The sequence below is a fragment of the Diaphorina citri genome, unplaced genomic scaffold (assembly GCF_000475195.1).
Source record: "Diaphorina citri unplaced genomic scaffold, Diaci psyllid genome assembly version 1.1 scaffold1329, whole genome shotgun sequence".
In the NCBI taxonomy this organism is placed as follows: Eukaryota; Metazoa; Arthropoda; class Insecta; order Hemiptera; family Psyllidae; genus Diaphorina; species Diaphorina citri.
This window is the reverse complement of record NW_007378757.1, coordinates 16,320-34,997: the sequence shown is the minus strand read 5'-3', so window position 1 is coordinate 34,997 and position 18,678 is coordinate 16,320. Positions and strand designations below refer to the sequence as shown.

The 18,678-nt window shown below is 39.0% G+C and overlaps 1 protein-coding gene across 4 annotated transcripts in view; it reads right to left on the bottom strand.

Moving 5' to 3' along the window:
• Nucleotides 1–133: 133 nt before the first annotated feature.
• Nucleotides 134–18,678, bottom strand: part of LOC103515384 — a 31,931-nt gene continuing 13,386 nt past the window's right edge. The window contains exons 3-7 of one of the 4 annotated variants that reach the window (XM_026828097.1): nt 2,623–3,291; nt 2,226–2,473; nt 1,919–2,060; nt 1,581–1,745; nt 134–1,159 (exon numbers count right to left, since the gene is read on the bottom strand). In XM_026828097.1, the coding sequence (XP_026683898.1) occupies nt 1,078–1,159; nt 1,581–1,745; nt 1,919–2,060; nt 2,226–2,473; nt 2,623–3,281 (1,296 nt within the window). In that variant the 5' untranslated portion in view covers nt 3,282–3,291 and the 3' untranslated portion in view covers nt 134–1,077. The other 3 variants (XM_026828096.1, XM_026828095.1, XM_026828094.1) reach the window with 3 other exon arrangements.

The window sequence follows — 18,678 nt, the reverse complement described above, 5'->3', positions numbered from 1 at the left end:
TCGACATAAAATAAACATTAACATGAGTTGTGTGAAGAGTAAAAGCTATTTGTGTTCTTCTTTTCAAGATGAATCTTCACAAAGTCACGTCAGAATCTATCAATATATTAACATGAGTATAAAATGTACATGGACTGCGTAAGTAGTACTTGGTAAGTTCTACCTAAAAGCAAGTACGCCAAGCCGGCCAAGCATAGGTACTTGAAAGTAAAGGCGCAAATATTAAGGCAACATGAAACATGCTGTAGTGAAGCATGCTTGCATTATAGCATAATCCATGACCATATCAATCCAATGGCAAAAATCTTTCAAGCACCGTCCATTGAGAAGGTTTTTGCCTCATATTGACCGCCGCGCCGATTGAGATGGTTTTGAAGCATACCTACTTCAGTGCAACATACTGCATGTTGCCTCCTTGTAATTGCGCCTTGATTAACTTACACACTATCCGACTAAATATAAATAATAATAATTTAATAAATAAATCTAAACAATATATAATAAACATAAAAAAAGAATACTGAAAGTAAGTTGGTTTGAACAATGAAACATATTCGAATACTTGCCAATGAGTCCAAGGGCAGAAAAACCTGAATCTAGGTAGGTATAGGTATAAATAGATATTATGTAGCTACTTAAGTATATAAATAGATATTAAGTAGCTACTTAAGTATATAGATAAATAGATATTAAGTAGGTAGGTACTTGGGTATCGTGAAAACTCTATTCACGTTTAATTATTGTTCGATTAACAAAAGAAATGAACAGTGTACCTAATTAGTTTTGATGAATCGTGGTTCACAGTTTGGTATTGTGTTTGATCAAGAAATTATACTATCGATTAGTATTTTAATCAGTAAATATTATTTGATATCTGCCAAATATGGGTATTATGATACTATTGTTTTGATCATGCAATTACAAAGTATTTCAGGAAGGCTTGGTTTCAAAGAGGGAAAATTCATTGCTTGAATATTAAGTAGATGGTTCTTTATATCAAGTACCTACGCAGGTGCATACCTCCCTCCCTGACGAAAAAGGATTAGAATTCACCTCCTAGTTGTTATTCTCCTAAGATCATAACCTGGAGGATTCATTCTGAAAGCTATAAGTCTTCTTCTGTAGTTTGGCCAGTTTGTCCGCATCATTCTTAGTGGCTCTATTGTTTTGATCAATTACAAAGTATTTCAGGAAGGCTTGGTTTCAAAGAGGGAAAATTCATTGCTTGAATATTAAGTAGATGGTTCTTTATATGAAGTACCTACGCAGGTGCATACCTCCCTCCCTGACGAAAAAGGATTAGAATTCACCTCCTAGTTGTTTTGATCAATTACAAAGTATTTCAGGAAGGCTTGGTTTCAAAGAGGGAAAATTCATTGCTTGAATATGAAGTAGAATAAGTAGATGGTTCTTTATATGAAGTACCTACGCAGGTGCATACCTCCCTCCCTGACGAAAAAGGATTAGAATTCACCTCCTAGTTGTTATTCTTCTAAGATCATAACCTGGATGATTCATTCTGAAAGCTATAAGTCTTCTTCTGTAGTTTGGCCAGTTTGTCCGCATCATTCTTAGTGGCTTTCTTAATCGCCACTCTCACTGTCCAGTTGAGGAAGTCCAATATGAAAGGTACCTTGGTGAGATAACACATGACTAACTTGTTGGTGTAGAAAGTCCAACTTTGTACAACAGTCATCTTGGAATCTAACTTGGGCGTTTCAATGTCTAGAATCCAACACAGATATTTGAACGAGGATTCAAGGCAACCCTTACCGTCCAGTTAAGGAAGTCCAATATGAAAGGTACCTTGGTGAGATAACACATGACTAACTTGTTGGTGTAGAATGTCCAACTTTGTACAACAGTCATCTTGGAATCTAACTTGGGCGTTTCAATGTCTAGAATCCAGCACAGGTATTTGAACGAGGATTCAAAGTTGACGCCAGGAACATAGTAACTAACACCTTCCGTCATGCAGCGTGACATATGCTCCCAGTCCTGCGTAATGTCTGTCAGGTTGGGTTTGATCCAGTAGGCGAGGACATTGCTACACCGCTGTTGTATCTCCTACAAGCACCGAACTTATCAGGATAGAGTAGCATGAGACCTACGAAACCAAACTGTGTCATGCTCATATTGAACTGGTTGATAAATATCCTGCGTTCTCCTGAGGCCTTGCCATTCTGACTGGACCATATCCCTCGCCTTGCCATGGGACATTTCATGTATCTCCTTCAGGTCACCCTTGCAGAAGTTGTACTTGTCTTTAATACCCAGGTAGTAGCCAATGGCTTTCCACAGGTGTGCGAATGCCTCCAACTCCTCATCTGTTGCGTTACAAGCACCAAACTTATCAGGATAGAGAAGCATGAGACCTACAAAACCAAACTGTGTCATGCTCATGTTGAACTGGTTGATAAATATCCTGCGTTCTCCTGAGGCCTTGCCATTCTGACTGGACCATATCCCTCGCCTTGCCATGGGACATTTCAACCGAACTTATCAGGATAGAGAAGCATGAGACCTACGAAACCAAACTGTGTCATGCTCATGTTGAACTGGTTGATAAATATCCTGCGTTCTCCGGAGGACTTGCCATTCTGACTGGACCATATCCCTCGCCTTGCCATGGGACATTTCATCCTGGAGAAATCCTCCTTGAGGTCACTGGTGAGAGGACACCAGACACCATCATGATACTTGGGATTATCACTAAGACTGAACTCAGCCTGGAACTCTGCTGGATTTGTCTCATTCAGTTTCTTACTCACATTCAAATGCATGGCGCGGACGATTTTCAAATTCTTGTAACCCAACTCGTTTGGATTCCAGAACTCTGTATCAAACCAGCTCTTCACTCTAAGCACTGTGCTAAGGTATCTCTGGAACGCTTTGTACGGCGTATGAGACTTCTGTGTGTAGATAAGAACCCCGAGGTTCTCATGGTCTAGGAACAACAAATAGAGGGAAATCATTTCAGCGTAGTTCAGACCAAAGTAGTATTGCTGGGCAAACTTCTGGCCTTGCTTACACTTCTCTATGTTGAGCCAGGTTGGTTTGATGTCAATAGGGACCATGTAGTCATTAGGCAGATGTTCGTCCAAGGCTCCTAGATACTCTTTCAAGTCTTGTGGTAGGTCATCCCTATCCAGTTTATCTTTATCATGACTGTTATCATTAGTGATGATTGCTGTCTTCACATTGGTGACTGGATCGTTACCGTTCTCATCTGTTTCTATATTAATCCTAGTCTGATCCACGGCTTCTATGTTGGGTGGCATGGTTTACAATCTGAAACCGAAGAAGAAAATTTAACATGAAAAAGAGCCAGTAAGATACCTATACTTGCCTATCAAGCAATATCATTGTACATAATCATTTCCCATGAGTATAGGTAATAAGTAGGTAGTTAGGTACATGTCCACCTTCATGTGAATTAGGGTGCTAGACAATATCTCCAAGTAGGTACCTAGGACCGTAAAGTTAGGTACCTACTACGTAGGTGCGTACATATACATATTTCATGTAGGTAGGTAGCTTCCGCATATTTCCTATATATACATAGGTACCTTATCTAGGTACGAGTAGGTACATATTTTCTAGGTAGGTACTTTATATGGAGGAAGGAAAACTCGTCGATTGAAAAACCATGATTAAGTAAACATTGTGAAATTGTAATTCAACTAGGTCTTCCCTAGTGATTTCTATGTATAGATTGTATAACTATCCCTATACCTAGGTACATACATTTTTTATAGAGTTGGTTTTGCAGCCGACTCGACTACGCGCTACTAAAGGTCGCGTGACTACTCGTCCAATCGTCCATCGTGCGAAAGGCCTAACGCAAAATCTGCGTAATACAACCCTGAGAATCGCATACCTACTAGTCGTATTTGGACTGATCTAGTTTTCTGCTCCGAACTTGCATCAAACCATGTGCCAGTTCTCCGTAAATGGCATAGCTCAGTAAAATGGCATGATTGGGATTTGCAAATATTTTCATAACACAACGAACTACGTGATTACAAGAAAGAAAAAAACATCTTCGAACTCTTCCATTAGAACGGAAAATAACAATTTTATTGAATTTAAGACCTTTTACATTTATTTTTTCGGAGTTTTGACCTCAGATTTGGATTTTTCCCAACTCTTTACATAGGAATCTACCATTTATTTATAATTCTTACCCATTTGCAACTGCTCCATTACCATTACGCACTTAAAATCACATTCTGTTTAGCAACTAATTCACACATCCTCGTACGAGTAGGTACCTACCCACATAATAAAATATGTATTAGATACCTACCTAAACATAATATAGGAATATAGGGGCTCCTTCCTTGTAACTATACCTACCTAAATATTTTCCAATGAAATGACTTATCCAGAGAATGCCAATCTATGCAGGTAGATATACGAGTATATACCTAACTATCTCAATATGTACATGAGGCATGAGGTGTGTGTAGATCATAGGAAATCCCCAATCAATTTACAGATTCTAGGAAACTTCCAGCTTCCGACGCATCTACAGATCTGCGTCACATTTTGCTTTGAGAAAATCTCGTTCTGGCCAGCCTAGTTTGCTTCGAGGTTCGATTCTCGCCCGGGGCGAACTTTATTCTAAACAGATAGGCTTCGTTCTCGGAACGACTGGCTTTCTCGTATCTTGTCCTTCTCTCGTTCTCATCTGTTTCTATATTAATCCTAGTCTGATCCACGGCTTCTATGTTGGGTGGCATGGTTTACAATCTGAAACCGAAGAGGGAAATTTAACATGAAAATAAGCCAGTAAGATACCTATGATTAGATATCATTGTACATAATCATTTCCCATGAGTATAGGTAATAAGTAGGTAGTTAGGTACATGTCCACCTTCATGTGAATTAGGGTGCTAGACAATATCTCCAAGTAGGTACCTAGGACCGTAAAGTTAGGTACCTACTACGTAGGTGCGTACAGTATAAAGCAGTAGGAAGGTGGTCAAAGTTTTCAAAGTTAGAGGTTTATTTGTAGAGCAGGATTTCTGTCAATGGTTTTTCTGTGCATGTGTAACTGTATCAGGTTTTTTGAAGTTCTAAAACGGAGTTTTCAGACAGGACAACAACACAGCTTGTTGAGAATTTCGCCGCAATGGGGGAAAACGGTTTGGAAACCACTGTCTGATAATGATGCGAACTTAGCCATGAACTTGCAAATAACGAACAAGATGAAACTTTGGCCTTCTGATAAATGGTCTGTCATAGGAGTGCCCGTGCCATGTAAAGTTTCATTTGATTGTAGGATTTGCAAGATTAGCAGTTGTGTTGTCTGTTTTGTGAATCTTCAAATCCGGATAAGGACCAAGAGATGATTGTACCCACTTGAGGTTTATGCAATTATGCCATAAAAAACTTTGAACTCGAGTTACTTAACATTTGGCAGTCTCCGAGTATACTCAAACACTTTGACGTGACATTGTAGACCTAAGGGTAAGTAGCTGCTGTCAAATGTTGGAGTCACAAGTAAGAGACCACGGGATCGATTTCCATGCTCGACAAAATAATTTGCAGTACCTATTTGCACCTGAATTGATTGCCAAAATGTCAAAATATCCTAAAGAATAAGAGGCTGTGAAAGCCCCGCTTAAACGAGCCCGCTGACACTCCTAATCACTCGGCCCCTGGTCACTTCATTTATCAGAGATGACCCTCTGTGTCAGCCCCTGATCATTTCACTTTATCAGAGTCATCAAGGGGCCGTGAAAGCCCTCCTCAAACGAGCCTCGATCCTGACACCCCTAATCACTCGGCCCCTGGTCACTTATCAGAGTTCCTTGTCTCAGACCCTGGTCATTTCACTTATCACAGTTATCAGTTGACTGACTCATCATCGGTAATGTATGTAAACAGTTCGTTATTTTAAATGAAACGAGTAAAAAATGCCTCTAATTCTGTTGTAAGACGGTCACAGAAATACTAACATAATCTGATGTCAAAGGCAATAGATTGTGAAAGTGTCGCGACTTCAAGGAAAAGTGGGACTTACTTTTTAATTAGAATTATTTTATCAGCTTGAAATTATAGAATGAAATTTTTGAAATACCTTTAAACTGAACACTAATAGAACTAATCTGTACTGATTTTTTTAGTGATCGTTTTTCGTGAGTTTTTGCGCCTCTCATAATTCAAGTCATCCTACAACTATGAAATTCTTCTTGAGCCAATAATGTGGAGTAGGTTGTACATTTAGGTAAGGCAAAATCAACAGCAAGAAAGGTCCCGGTAGAAGAAAAGTCTCATGGTTGGCTAATCTCAGAATCTGATGGTTAGACAAATCATCTGTAGAAATTATCCGAATTGCCACCAATAAGATAAGAATACAAGAATAGTCATGATGCCCATTCCGTAGATATATCCCTCATTTTCTCCACCCCATAGCATGCCCCTAGATTTTTTCTGGTCTAAGTGTAAGGGCCAAGAGTCTCAAAGGTGTGCTAGACTCTACGATGATAAAAAAATTGTTCCTCATCAGATGCGCGAGAAGAGACAAAATAGACACCTACTTCCTGTTCAGGTGCTGGGTCAACAGTACACAAGATGTGTCAGAAAGTAACCCTTTGAAATATCTCAAACACCTTTTGAAATACGAATGCAAAATTCTTGTGTCGATGGTAGGCATCGATCAAGCGACCTTGTCATACAAACACTCCTGATTCTGCCCAAGTTCAATGTACCAACAGTAGGTAGATATCATTGATCATTCTAGTCGAAAAATTTACAATCGAAACAAGAATAGTCATAATGCCCATTCCGTAGTATGTTCCTCATTTTCTCCACCCCATAGCATGCCCCTAGATTTTTTCTGGTCTCAGTGTAAGGACCAAGAGTCTCAAAGGTGTGCTAGACTCTACGATGATAAAAAAAAATGTTCCTCATCAGATGTGCAAGAAGAGACAAAATAGACACCTACTTCCTGTTCAGGTGCTGGGTCAACAGTACACCAAAAATGTCAGAAAGTAACCCGTTGAAATATCTCTCTCACACACCTCTTGAAATACGAATGCAAATTTCTTTTCGATGGTAGGCATCGATCAAGCGACCTTGTCAAACAAACACTCCTGATTCTGCCCAAGTTCAATGTACCAACAGTAGGTACATAGATATCATTGATAATTCTAGTCGAAAAATTTACAATCGAAATACGAGTGCAAACTTAGTGTGAACTGTGGGCATCGAACAAGGGACCTTCTTTCTACATGGCAAGCAAGAGCGTCCGAACCTCGGCACAAGTTCAATGCACCAATGAGTGTCCTAGTCCTAATGGTCCAATACACCAAGCAGATATCAGCCAACCAATCAGAACCTATTGTTCCGGCAAAGTGCAAAGTTCAAGGTCAGTAATGTTCAAGTGTACTTTGGTAGTTTGCAGTCTAGTGGTGTCCAACTTTTGGACTGTGATTATACTTATACAGTTATACCTAATGTTCTTAGATACTGTAGGTAGCTAAAAGTCATGATTGCATACAATTAGCTAAATCCCCTCTAGGGATGAGCTATTCACGTATCTCCTTCAGGTCACCCTTGCAGAAGTTGTACTTGTCTTTAATACCCAGGTAGTAGCCGATGGCTTTCCACAGGTGTGCGAATGCCTCCAACTCCTCATCTGTTGCGTTGCAAGCACCAAACTTATCAGGATAGAGTAGCATGAGACCTACGAAACCAAACTGTGTCATGCTCATGTTGAACTGGTTGATAAATATCCTGCGTTCTCCTGAGGACTTGCCATTCTGACTGGACCATATCCCTCGCCTTGCCATGGGACATTTCATCCTGGAGAAATCCTCTTTGAGGTCACTTGTGAGAGGACACCAGACACCATCATGATACTTGGGATTATCACTAAGACTGAACTCAGCCTGGAACTCTGCTGGATTTGTCTCATTCAACCTTCGTCTGTGTCGTAGCATGCCCAGATTGCTCAGTCTGTAGCTTCAGATGTGTGCGAGATGAACCAATAGGTATATACCTTAGTATTTACTAGGTAGGTACTTCCCATTTAAAGCCCAACTTCCATTATAAGTTCAGATCTCGCTAAAGTCTGGGGCTTTAGGTCCTCGGTCCATCCCAGAATGTAAGGACGTTGCATTGAAAAAAAAAAATGCCGTAGAACAATGCTTAGTTTTGTCTGGTGTGAATCAAACCCGGGGACTTTCTGAATGGTACTTTGTGCTTGACTATAAAAAAGAGGTTTGATAGAGGGAACTGTAACTGCTAAGGTCTTATCGTCCCGAAATCGAAGATGTGAGTTGGAACTTTGTTTCAGTGTTAAACCATTGCATAAAACAATCTGATTGGCTAAAAGTTTAAAATCAACCAATAATCACGTTGCTTAAAGAAGTTAAATTGCTAAAATCGAATGGTTTAACTTGGATAAAGTTTAACTTTAAAACTGGGACTGTGTTCTCGGGCATTAAGACTTTGTTTTTCACGAAAAATTAACATCGTCCACGTTGGTATGCATACTTTAATTGAGGAGCTGGGTGCAAAAAGGGAAATAGGTATGGAGTTTTTGCCCTTTTTGCGTAAAACGGTTTTTTGAATAGAACGTGGCGCGCTCTATCTTCCAGCGTTTGAACTGCAGTGATAACTTTTTTTTTCGATGAGTTACAGCGTTTTTTGTAAACATACCTACCTACTTTTCAAGGATTTAGATGAAAAATTGAAAACTTTAAAGTTAAATATCTCAGTTTGATGATTTTCATTTATTGCCCTTTTTGCACCCAGCTCCTTAATTGTAGATATGGTTAAGTAAAGTAACAAAATCTAAAGAATATATAAAACATGCTCTCGTAAAATTCTAAAAATTGTTCAGAAATCTCGGTCTTTGAGACCGATATATTTTTATCACAACATTATAAAACACACGAATTACTCAACATTAAACATAAAATTATTCGACATAAAATAAACATTAACATGAGTATAAAATGTACATGGACTGCGTAAGTAGTACTTGGTAAGTTAAGTTCTACTTAAAAGCAAGTACGCCAAGCCGGCCAAGCATAGGTACTTGAAAGTAAAGGCGCAAATACTAAGGCAACATGAAACATGCTGTAGTGAAGCATGCTTGCATTATAGCATGATCCATGACCGTATCAATCCAATGGCAAAAATCTTTCAAGCACCGTCCATTGAGAAGGTTTTTGCCTCATATTGACCGCCGCGCCGATTGAGATGGTTTTGCTTGACTATAAAAAAGAGGTTTGATAGAGGGAACTGTAACTGCTAAGGTCTTATCGTCCCGAAATCGAAGAGAGAGGGAAGACAGGATAGGAAAAAGCGATCAGCCGTTCCGCGAACGAACTTACAACTTCAGGAGAAAATCCGACCCGGGCGAGAATCAAACCCGCAAACTATTGCTTACAGGGCAGACGCGCTACCAACCAAACTAACTAGGCTGGATCTCAGGTTTTTAATCTGCATCGATGGATAGTTGAGTGACTGTTGACTAGGTATTTGAAGTAACCATGTACACATAGACAGTGATTAGCTGATTAGTGCCAACATGCCTTTTACCTCTGTAAGATTATCTGAGTTCAAGACCTTGAGACTCACCACAGAAATTGTGACATGCTCTCATAGAGGGAAGACAGGATAGGAGAAAGGAAGCCGTTCCGAGAACGAACCTTATCCCATCAAGATAATATCCGCCCCGGGCACGAATCAAACCTGCTACCTAGTGCTTACAAGGCAGACGTGGTATACCTTCCACGCTAATATAACTAGGCTGACTTCAGGCTTTTAATCTGCATTGATTAAAAGCCTGAAGTTGAGTGGCTGTTGACTATTTGAAGTACGAGTAACTGTGTAGACAGTGATTAGTGCCAACATGCCTTTTACCTCTGTAAGATTATCTGAGTTCAAGACCTTGAGACTCACCACAGAAATTGTGACATGCTCTCACCTATCACAACTTACACGATCTTTGCTTTAAACCGCATAATATCACAACATAAAAGTCATTTACTTACTAGTTACTCCCATCTCCTATACCTAAGTAAGTAATAGGTAAGTTAATAACCAGAGAAGTTTGACCCTCAAGTCTACACTCTCATGTTGAGGGGTTTGTTAATCTCCGACCATGCTTGGAGACTACACCCGGACAGGCTCCAATCATTCTTAAACCTAGCTTTTAGCTGATATCTACCTTGTTCAGTTAATTAACCCTAGAAAGGGAGACTGTTTTTTTAGGTACGCGTAATGTTCACTCATTTAAAAAGAGCAATTTTTTGCGACTATAAGATGCAGAATATGTAATAGATATTATGTTTCAAGTTTCAAAAAAATATTTTTTATTATTTACAAAATAGAATTATCATGAAAACTAACTAGGTGTGAGTAAAATTTACTCACGTGACCTCACGTCTACCCTTCTATTAGGGTTAAAAATCGACTCATGAGATTTCATCTAATAATAATAATAATAATCGTGCTTATTTATACTGTGCTTATTTATACTGCTCGTGCTTATTTATACTGCTAATAGTGCTTATTTATACTGCTCGCCTAGGACTGAAAAGTCCCTTTACTCCAGCAGTAGGCTACTACTATTATTGTGGTCAAATTCTCAAATTATATGAGGATAAAATTCCATACCTCGGCTGGGATTGAACCCACGCGCCCACGCCCTCCTGTTTACCAGGCGAGCGCCTTGACCACTACACCACCGAGGCAGGTATGAAAGACTCCATTAAATGTCTTGGTCTTGCAAAAAGAGGGAAAAAATGTAAAATCTCCTCCATTTAGGTGTACCAAACCATATTTATGTTATTTAATACCAAGGACATAGAGTGAAATGCCCATTGAAACATTAGGAAATCTTGGGTTGTTAACATTAGGCTACTTGAGGTATATTATGTATACCCTCGTCAATTAATTGAAATATTAAAAATCAACTCTTGAAACGAGATTGCAATGAAAGAATCCATTAAATGTCTTGGTCTTGCAAAAAGAGGAAAAAAAAAAATGCAAAATCTCCATTTAGGTGTACCAAACCATATTTATGTTATAACACCAAGGACATAGAGTGAAATGCCCATTATAGAATGCCCATTGAAACATTAGGAAATCTTGGGTTTTTAACATTAGGCTATACATATGTCCGTTAGGCCATTGCTCCTACTTACTCGGTAACGAGCACTTAAAAAACTGATTAAAACTCAAATAATCTTACACATATAAGTTACCCTGTTACATACATATTAGGGTTAAAAATCGACTCATGAGATTTCATCAAATGAAAGACTCCATTAAATGTCTTGGTCTTGCAAAAAGAGGGGAAAAAATGTAAAATCTCCTCCATTTAGGTGTATCCACCCATATTTATGTTATTTAATACCAAGGGCATAGAGTGAAATGCCCATTGAAACATTAGGAAATCTTGGGTTGTTAACATCAGGCTACTTGAGGTATATTATCTACCCTCGTCAATTGATTGAAATATTAAAAATCAACTCGCGAAACGAGATTGCAATGAAAGACTCCATTAAATGTCTTGGTCTTGCAAAAAGAGGAAAAAAATGTAAAATCTCCTCCATTTAGGTGTATCCACCCATATTCCAATATTTAATACCAAGGACATAGAGTGAAATGCCCATTGAAACATTAGGAAATCTTGGGTTGTTAACATCAGGCTACTTGAGGTATATATGTACCCTCGTCAATTAATTGAAATATTAAAAATCAACTTGTGAAAGGAGATTGCAATGAAAGACCCCATTAAATGTCTTGGTCTTGCAAAAAGAGGAAAAAAATGTAAAATCTCCATTTAGGTGTACCAAACCATATTTATGTTATAATACCAAGGACATAGAGTGAAATGCCCATTATAGAATGCCCATTGAAACATTAGGAAATCTTGGGTTTTTAACATTAGGCTACACATAATTATGTCCGTTAGGCAATTGCTCCTACTTACTCGGTAACGAGCACTTAAAAAACTGATTAAAACTCAAATAATCTTACACATATAAATATAAGTTACCCTGTTACATACACATACTGATTGCCAGATTGCTGCCTGATGTAAATCTCCAGTGAAGGAATCATAACTCAAGTCATCCTACAACTATGAAATTCTTCTTGAGCCAATAATGTGGAGTAGGTTGTACATTTAGGTACACATTTTGTAAGGCAAAATCAACAGCAAGAAAGGTCCCGGTAGAAGTAAAGTCTCATGGTTGGCTAATCTCAGAATCTGGTTAGACAAATCATCTGTAGAAATTATCCGAATTGCCACCAATAAGATAAGAATACAAGAATAGTCATGATGCCCATTCCGTAGATATATCCCTCATTTTCTCCACCCCATAGCATGCCCCTAGATTTTTTCTGGTCTAAGTGTAAGGGCCAAGAGTCCCAAAGGTGTACTAAACTCTGCGAAGATAAAAAAAAAATTGTTCCTCGTCAGATGTGCGAGAAGAGACAAAATAGACACCTACTTCCTGTTCAGGTGCTGGGTCAACAGTGCACCAGAAATGTCAGAAAGTAACCCGTTGAAATATCTTTCTCACACACCTCTTGAAATACGAATGCAAATTTCTTGTCGATGGTAGGCATCGAACAAGCGACCTTGTCAAACAAACACTCCTGATTCTGCCCAAGTTCAATGTATACCAACAGTAGGTAGATATCATTGATCATTCTAGTCGAAAAATTTACAATCGAAATACGAGTGCAAACTTAGTGTCAACTGTGGGCAGTAGACAAATCATCTGTAGAAATTATCCGAATTGCCACCAATAAGATAAGAATACAGTCATGATGCCCATTCCGTAGTTATATCCCTCATTTTCTCCACCCCATAGCATGCCCCTAGATTTTTTCTGGTCTCAGTGTAAGGACCAAGAGTCTCAAAGGTGTACTAAACTCTACGAAGATGAAAAATTGTTCCTCAACAGATGTGCGAGAAGAGACAAAATAGACACCTACTTCCTGTCCAGGTGCTGGGTCAACAGTACACTAGAAATGCCAGAAAGTAACCCTTTGAAATATCTCAAACACCTTTTGAAATACGAATGCGAATTTCTTGTCGATGGCAGGCATCGAACAAGCGACCTTGTCAAACAAACACTCCTGATTCTGCCCAAGTTCAATGTACCAACAGTAGGTAGATATCATTGATCATTCTAGTCGAAAAATTTACAATCGAAATACGAGTGCAAACTTAGTGTCAACTGTGGGCATCGAACAAGGGACCTTCTTTCTACATGGCAAGCAAGAGCGTCCGAACCTCGGCACAAGTTCAATGCACCAATGAGTATCCTAGTCCTAATGGTCCAATACACCACGCAGATATCAGCCAACCAATCAGAACCTATTGTTCCGGCAAAGTGCAAAGTTCAAGGTCAGTAATGTTCAAGTGTACTTTGGTAGTTTGCAGTCTAGTGGTGTCCAACTTTTGGACTGTGATTATACTTATACCTAATGTACTTAGATACTGTAGGTAGCTAAAAGTCATGATTGCATACAATTAGCTAAATCCCCTCTAGGGATGAGCTATTCATTTCTAACGAAAGTTAAGTGCAAAGTTCAAGGTCAGTAATGTTCAAGTGTACTTTGGTAGTTTGCAGTCTAGTGGTGTCCAACTTTTGGACTGTGATTATACTTATACCTAATGTTCTTAGATACTGTAGGTAGCTAAAAGTCATGATTGCATACAATTAGCTAAATCCCCTCTAGGGATGAGCTATTCATTTCTAACGAAAGTCACAACTTTGGGTCGGCTCTCTAAATGAAGTCAAATTGTATAAAGCAGTAGGAAGGTGGTCAAAGTTTTCAAAGTTAGAGGTTCATTTGTAGAGCAGGATTTCTGTCAATGGTTTTTCTATGCGAGCATCAGGCACAGGTACATTTGTGATGCCTGCATATGTAGGCCTAATTAGATTTTCATCTCTTGTGTAACTGTATCAGGTTTTTTGAAGTTCTAAAACGGAGTTTTCGGACAGGACAACAACACAGCTTGTTGAGAACTCCGCCGCAATGGGGGAAAACGGTTTGGAAACCACTGTCTGATAATGATGCGAACTTAGCCATGAACTTGCAAAGAACGAACAAGATGAAACTTTGGCCTTCTGATAAATGGTCTGTCATAGGAGTGCCCGTGCCATGTAAAGTTTCATATGGTTGTAGGATTTGTAAGATTAGCAGTTGTGTTGTCTGTTTTGTGAATCTTCAAATCCGGGTAAGGACAAAGAGATGATTGTACCCACTTGAGGTTTATGCAATTATGCCATAAAAAACTTTGAACTCGAGTTACTTAACATTTGGCAGTCTCCGAGTATACTCAAACACTTTGACGTGACGTTGTAGACCTAAGGGTAAGTAGCTGCTGTCAAATGTTTCAGTCACAAGTAAGAGGTCACGGGATCGATTTCCATGCTCGACAAAATAATTTGCAGTATTTGCACCCGAATTGATTGACTCAATGTCAAAATATCCTAAAGAATAAGAGGCTGTGAAAGCCCCGCTTAAACGAGCCCGCTGACACTCCTAATCGGCCTCGGCCCCTGGTCACTTCATTTATCTGAGTTGACCCCCTGTGTCAGCCCCTGATCATTTCACTTTATCAGAGTTATCAAGGGGCCGTGAAAGCCCTCCTCAAACGAGCCTCGATCCTGACACCCCTAATCACTCGGCCCCTGGTCACTTATTAGAGTTCCCTGTCTCAGCCCCTGGTCATTTCACTTATCACAGTTATCAGTTGACTGACTCATCATCGGTAATGTATGTAAACAGTTCGTTATTTTAAATGAAATGAGTAAAAAATGCCTCTAATTCTGTTGTAAGACGGTCACAGAAATACTAACATAATCTGATGTCAAAGGCAATAGATTGTGAAAGTGTCGCGACTTCAAGGAAAAGTGGGACTTACTTTTTAATTAGAATTATTTTATCAGCTTGAAATTATAGGATGAAATTTTTGAAATACCTTTAAACTGAACCCTAATAGACCTAATCTGTACTGATTTTTTTTAGTGATCGTTTTTCGTGAGTTTTTGCGGCAAAAATAAGTTGAATAAGTGATTTCGAACAACGGCTTTTGAAAAGAAAACTACCTGTCTCTACTTCAAGAGTTGTGGAGAAAAAAAAATCAATAATTTTATTAATCCTTTACCTGTAGGCAAGTAGGCATCAATAAAGTTATAGTACCAAGGTACCTATTGGTAATTATTGCTAATAAATTTACCCAAGTAGGGCTAACTACATGAACTTTGGTTAATGAGGGGGTATAACTAGTTCAAATAGCCATTGGTCGATTATTGACGGATATGTAAATAATTATACGTGTGGGGTGAATTGGATATTGCTTCTTATTTGATTATTAGTGAAAATTACTAATTCAAAGTGAAAATTACTCATTCGAAGTGAGATTGCTGATTTTCAAGTGAACTTGCACGGATGATTTTATGCTGACGGTTGATCCTAGGTGAGGATCATGTATATACACTCGGGAAAATTCACGATCGTAAGTACATACCTATAATTACCATATTTTTACTTGAATGAAAAAAAGAGGTGATAGAAGGAATTGTAACTTCTAAAGTCCAGGCTATCGTCCAAAAGCTAAAAGGAAGGCAGGATAGGAGAAAGCCAGCTGTGCCGAAAACGGAACGTTGAGGATAAAATCCGCCCTGGGAGGAAATCGAACCCGCGACCTAGCGCTTACAAGGCAGAACGCGCTATCCTCCAAGCTAACTAGGCTGGCGGCGATCCATATTGTTACTTTCTATACATAATTTCTACTCGTATGTTTCCTCTTCCTATGACAAATCGTGTGTTGTCAAGGATTCGTAATTTAATAGATAGATATCTTTTGATTGATTATTTCTTTATTTATCTCTTATGGAAGCAGTATTTTTGACGGATATCTATAAAATACTGTTAACCTACAACCATCGGGAAAGTGTACCTGTCAGGCCAAACCTAACTATCTGTGTGGATCAACACGTCCACACTCCAGGTAACATTGTTGATCCATAAGTTCAACCCTTGGTGTGGACTCAGCTTGATACCTAGCCATCTGATTGAAAACTGAATGAGAATAGGTAAAGATAGTAATATACCTAGGTAATTATTGGTAAGTTATATGTAAGTAAAAACCTGTTTTCTTCTTCCGATTTTTCCTAGTTCCTTCACTTCCTGCCCCACCCAATATAGGTACACGTAATATTACGAGACTGATGGTAATAGAAAACTCTTCCTTCAAAATCATCCGGAATATAGCCTACTTCTTCTCCTTTATACTCCTCCTCCTCCTCCTTATCCTAATCCTCCTTATCTTCTTCTTCTTCTTCTTCTTCTTCTTCTTCTTCTTCTTCTTCTTCTTCTCCTCCTCCTCCTCCTCCTCATCCTCCTTCTTGCTTATTTTTTTTTCTTCTTCTCTCATGATTCAATTCCTTTAAAATCTCCAGAATCTTCTTTGCTTCTTCCGAATCAAAAAGTGTTTAAAATTATGTAAACAAACTAGACAAAAAAAAAAAAAAAAAAAAAAAAAAAAAAAAAAAAAAAATACATACCTATAATTGCCATATTTTTACTTGAAAGAAAAAAGAGGTGATAGAAGGAATTGTAACTTCTAAAGTCCTATCGTCCCAAAAGCTAAAAGGAAGGCAGGATAGGAGAAAGCCAGCTGTGCCGAAAACGGAACGTTGAGGAAAAAATCCGCCCTGGGAGGAAATCGAACCCGCGACCTAGCGCTTACAAGGCAGAACGCGCTATCCTCCAAGCTAACTAGGCTGGCGATCCATATTGTTACTTTCTACATACTTTCTACTCGTATGTTTCCTCTTCCTATGACAAATCGTGTGTTGTCAAGGATTGATAATTTAATTGATATCTTTTGATTGATTTTATTTATATCTATTTATCTCCTATGTAAGCTGATGTTTTTGACGGGTATTTATAAATTGACAATGTACAAACATGGGAAAGTGTACCTGTGAAGCCAAATCTAACACGTCCCCACTCCAAGTATAACATTCTTGATCCACATACCTACGTTTAGCCTTTGTTGTGGACTCAGCTTGATACCTAGCCATCTGATTGAAAACTGAATGAGAATAGGTAAAGATAGTAATATACCTAGGTAATTATTGGTAAGTTATATGTAAGTAAAAACCTGTTTTCTTCTTCCGATTTTTCCTAGTTCCTTCACTTCCTGCCCCACCCAATATAGGTACACGTAATATTACGAGACTGATGGTAATAGAAAACTCTTCCTTCAAAATCATCCGGAATATAGCCTACTTCTTCTCCTTTATACTCCTCCTCCTCCTTATCCTAAATCCTCCTCTTAACTTCTTATCTTCTTCTTCTTCTTCTTCTTCTCTTCTCCTCCTCCTCCCTCTCCTCCTTCTTAGCTATTTTTTTTTCTCTTCTCTCATGATTCAATTCCCTATTAAAATCTCCAGAAATCTCTCTTGCTTCTTCCGAATCAAAAAGCGTTTAGAATATATGTACCAAGGCATGTAAGACCAAACTAGTAAAAAAAAAAAAAAATAAAACTCTCAACCTCCTCTCTTCCTTCCTGTGCTCGTCTGATTCCGAACCAAAACACACAACTCAAGGTCGGTCACATTGATTCATGAACCCGAGAAGTATGGTTATCAATGACCGCTACTAGTCTAGGTCAACTGCGTGCGAAACCATGCATAGAGGGAAGTAATAAGTCATCCGAAGTTTATACTACTTGCGAACAACACGTTCGAAACCATGTCCAGATAGAATAAAGTGGTGAGATACTAATTTAGCTAATTTACCTACGTACAAAAAGTAACAGCAGGGTAACCGGGTTGGCGCATACGTGGTACACGCGCTTGCTCTCGAATCCCACCTTGACAAAAAATATTACTCCTGCTTTCGATTGCAATACTTTCAACGTGGTTGCTTCTCTGGTATTGTGTTGATCCCAGCGGCCTAATATGTTAATGTGACCTCTTTCTGCACCAGTGTGATGATGACGGCAGTCCTCTACGAACAGGGCATAGACTATCGGGACATGGGCATGCTGCCTCGGACACCTCAAACTGCTCGCATAAATTAGTATAGGTGGGCTTATTTACAGGTCATCTGTGTTACGCATCTTAGTATTTGGCGATGTCAGGCCATCATAAATCGACCGCCATGTTGATGCCAATTTTTATTCTAATCAGAAACTGTGTTTCGCGATAGACCCAAGGACCTGGTTCAAGAGTAATTAATATACTTTGCGAGTCTAACAGACAAAATTAACGCAGAACTTGCACGTCCATTAATAGTCTTCGAGTAATTAGTTAGGGGCAACAGTATCAGAGTGCGAGTTTGTTGATGAAGGTGAAAATATGGCTGGATTCCGCAGACAAGGTGCAGTATAATCAATCCATTCTCTGCTCTGTGGTTGAGCTGTGTTTGGGTGAGGGCTAAACCAGCGACTATCAGCGCGGAGGTGCCTGGGTTTCGCAATCGCCGGTTGTGGCGAGAAATCCAAAGTTTTTCCTCAGCCAAGTGAACATGAATCTCTCATCCCTGAAAGGGCATGATGGTAATACACGAATTTGCTCTCTGAAGTAAGTTGCGCATCATCGCGGATTTCGAGGCTACCGGCAAAAAATTAAATCTTAACTACAATGCCAGCCTCTTAAACAGTCCCCTTTC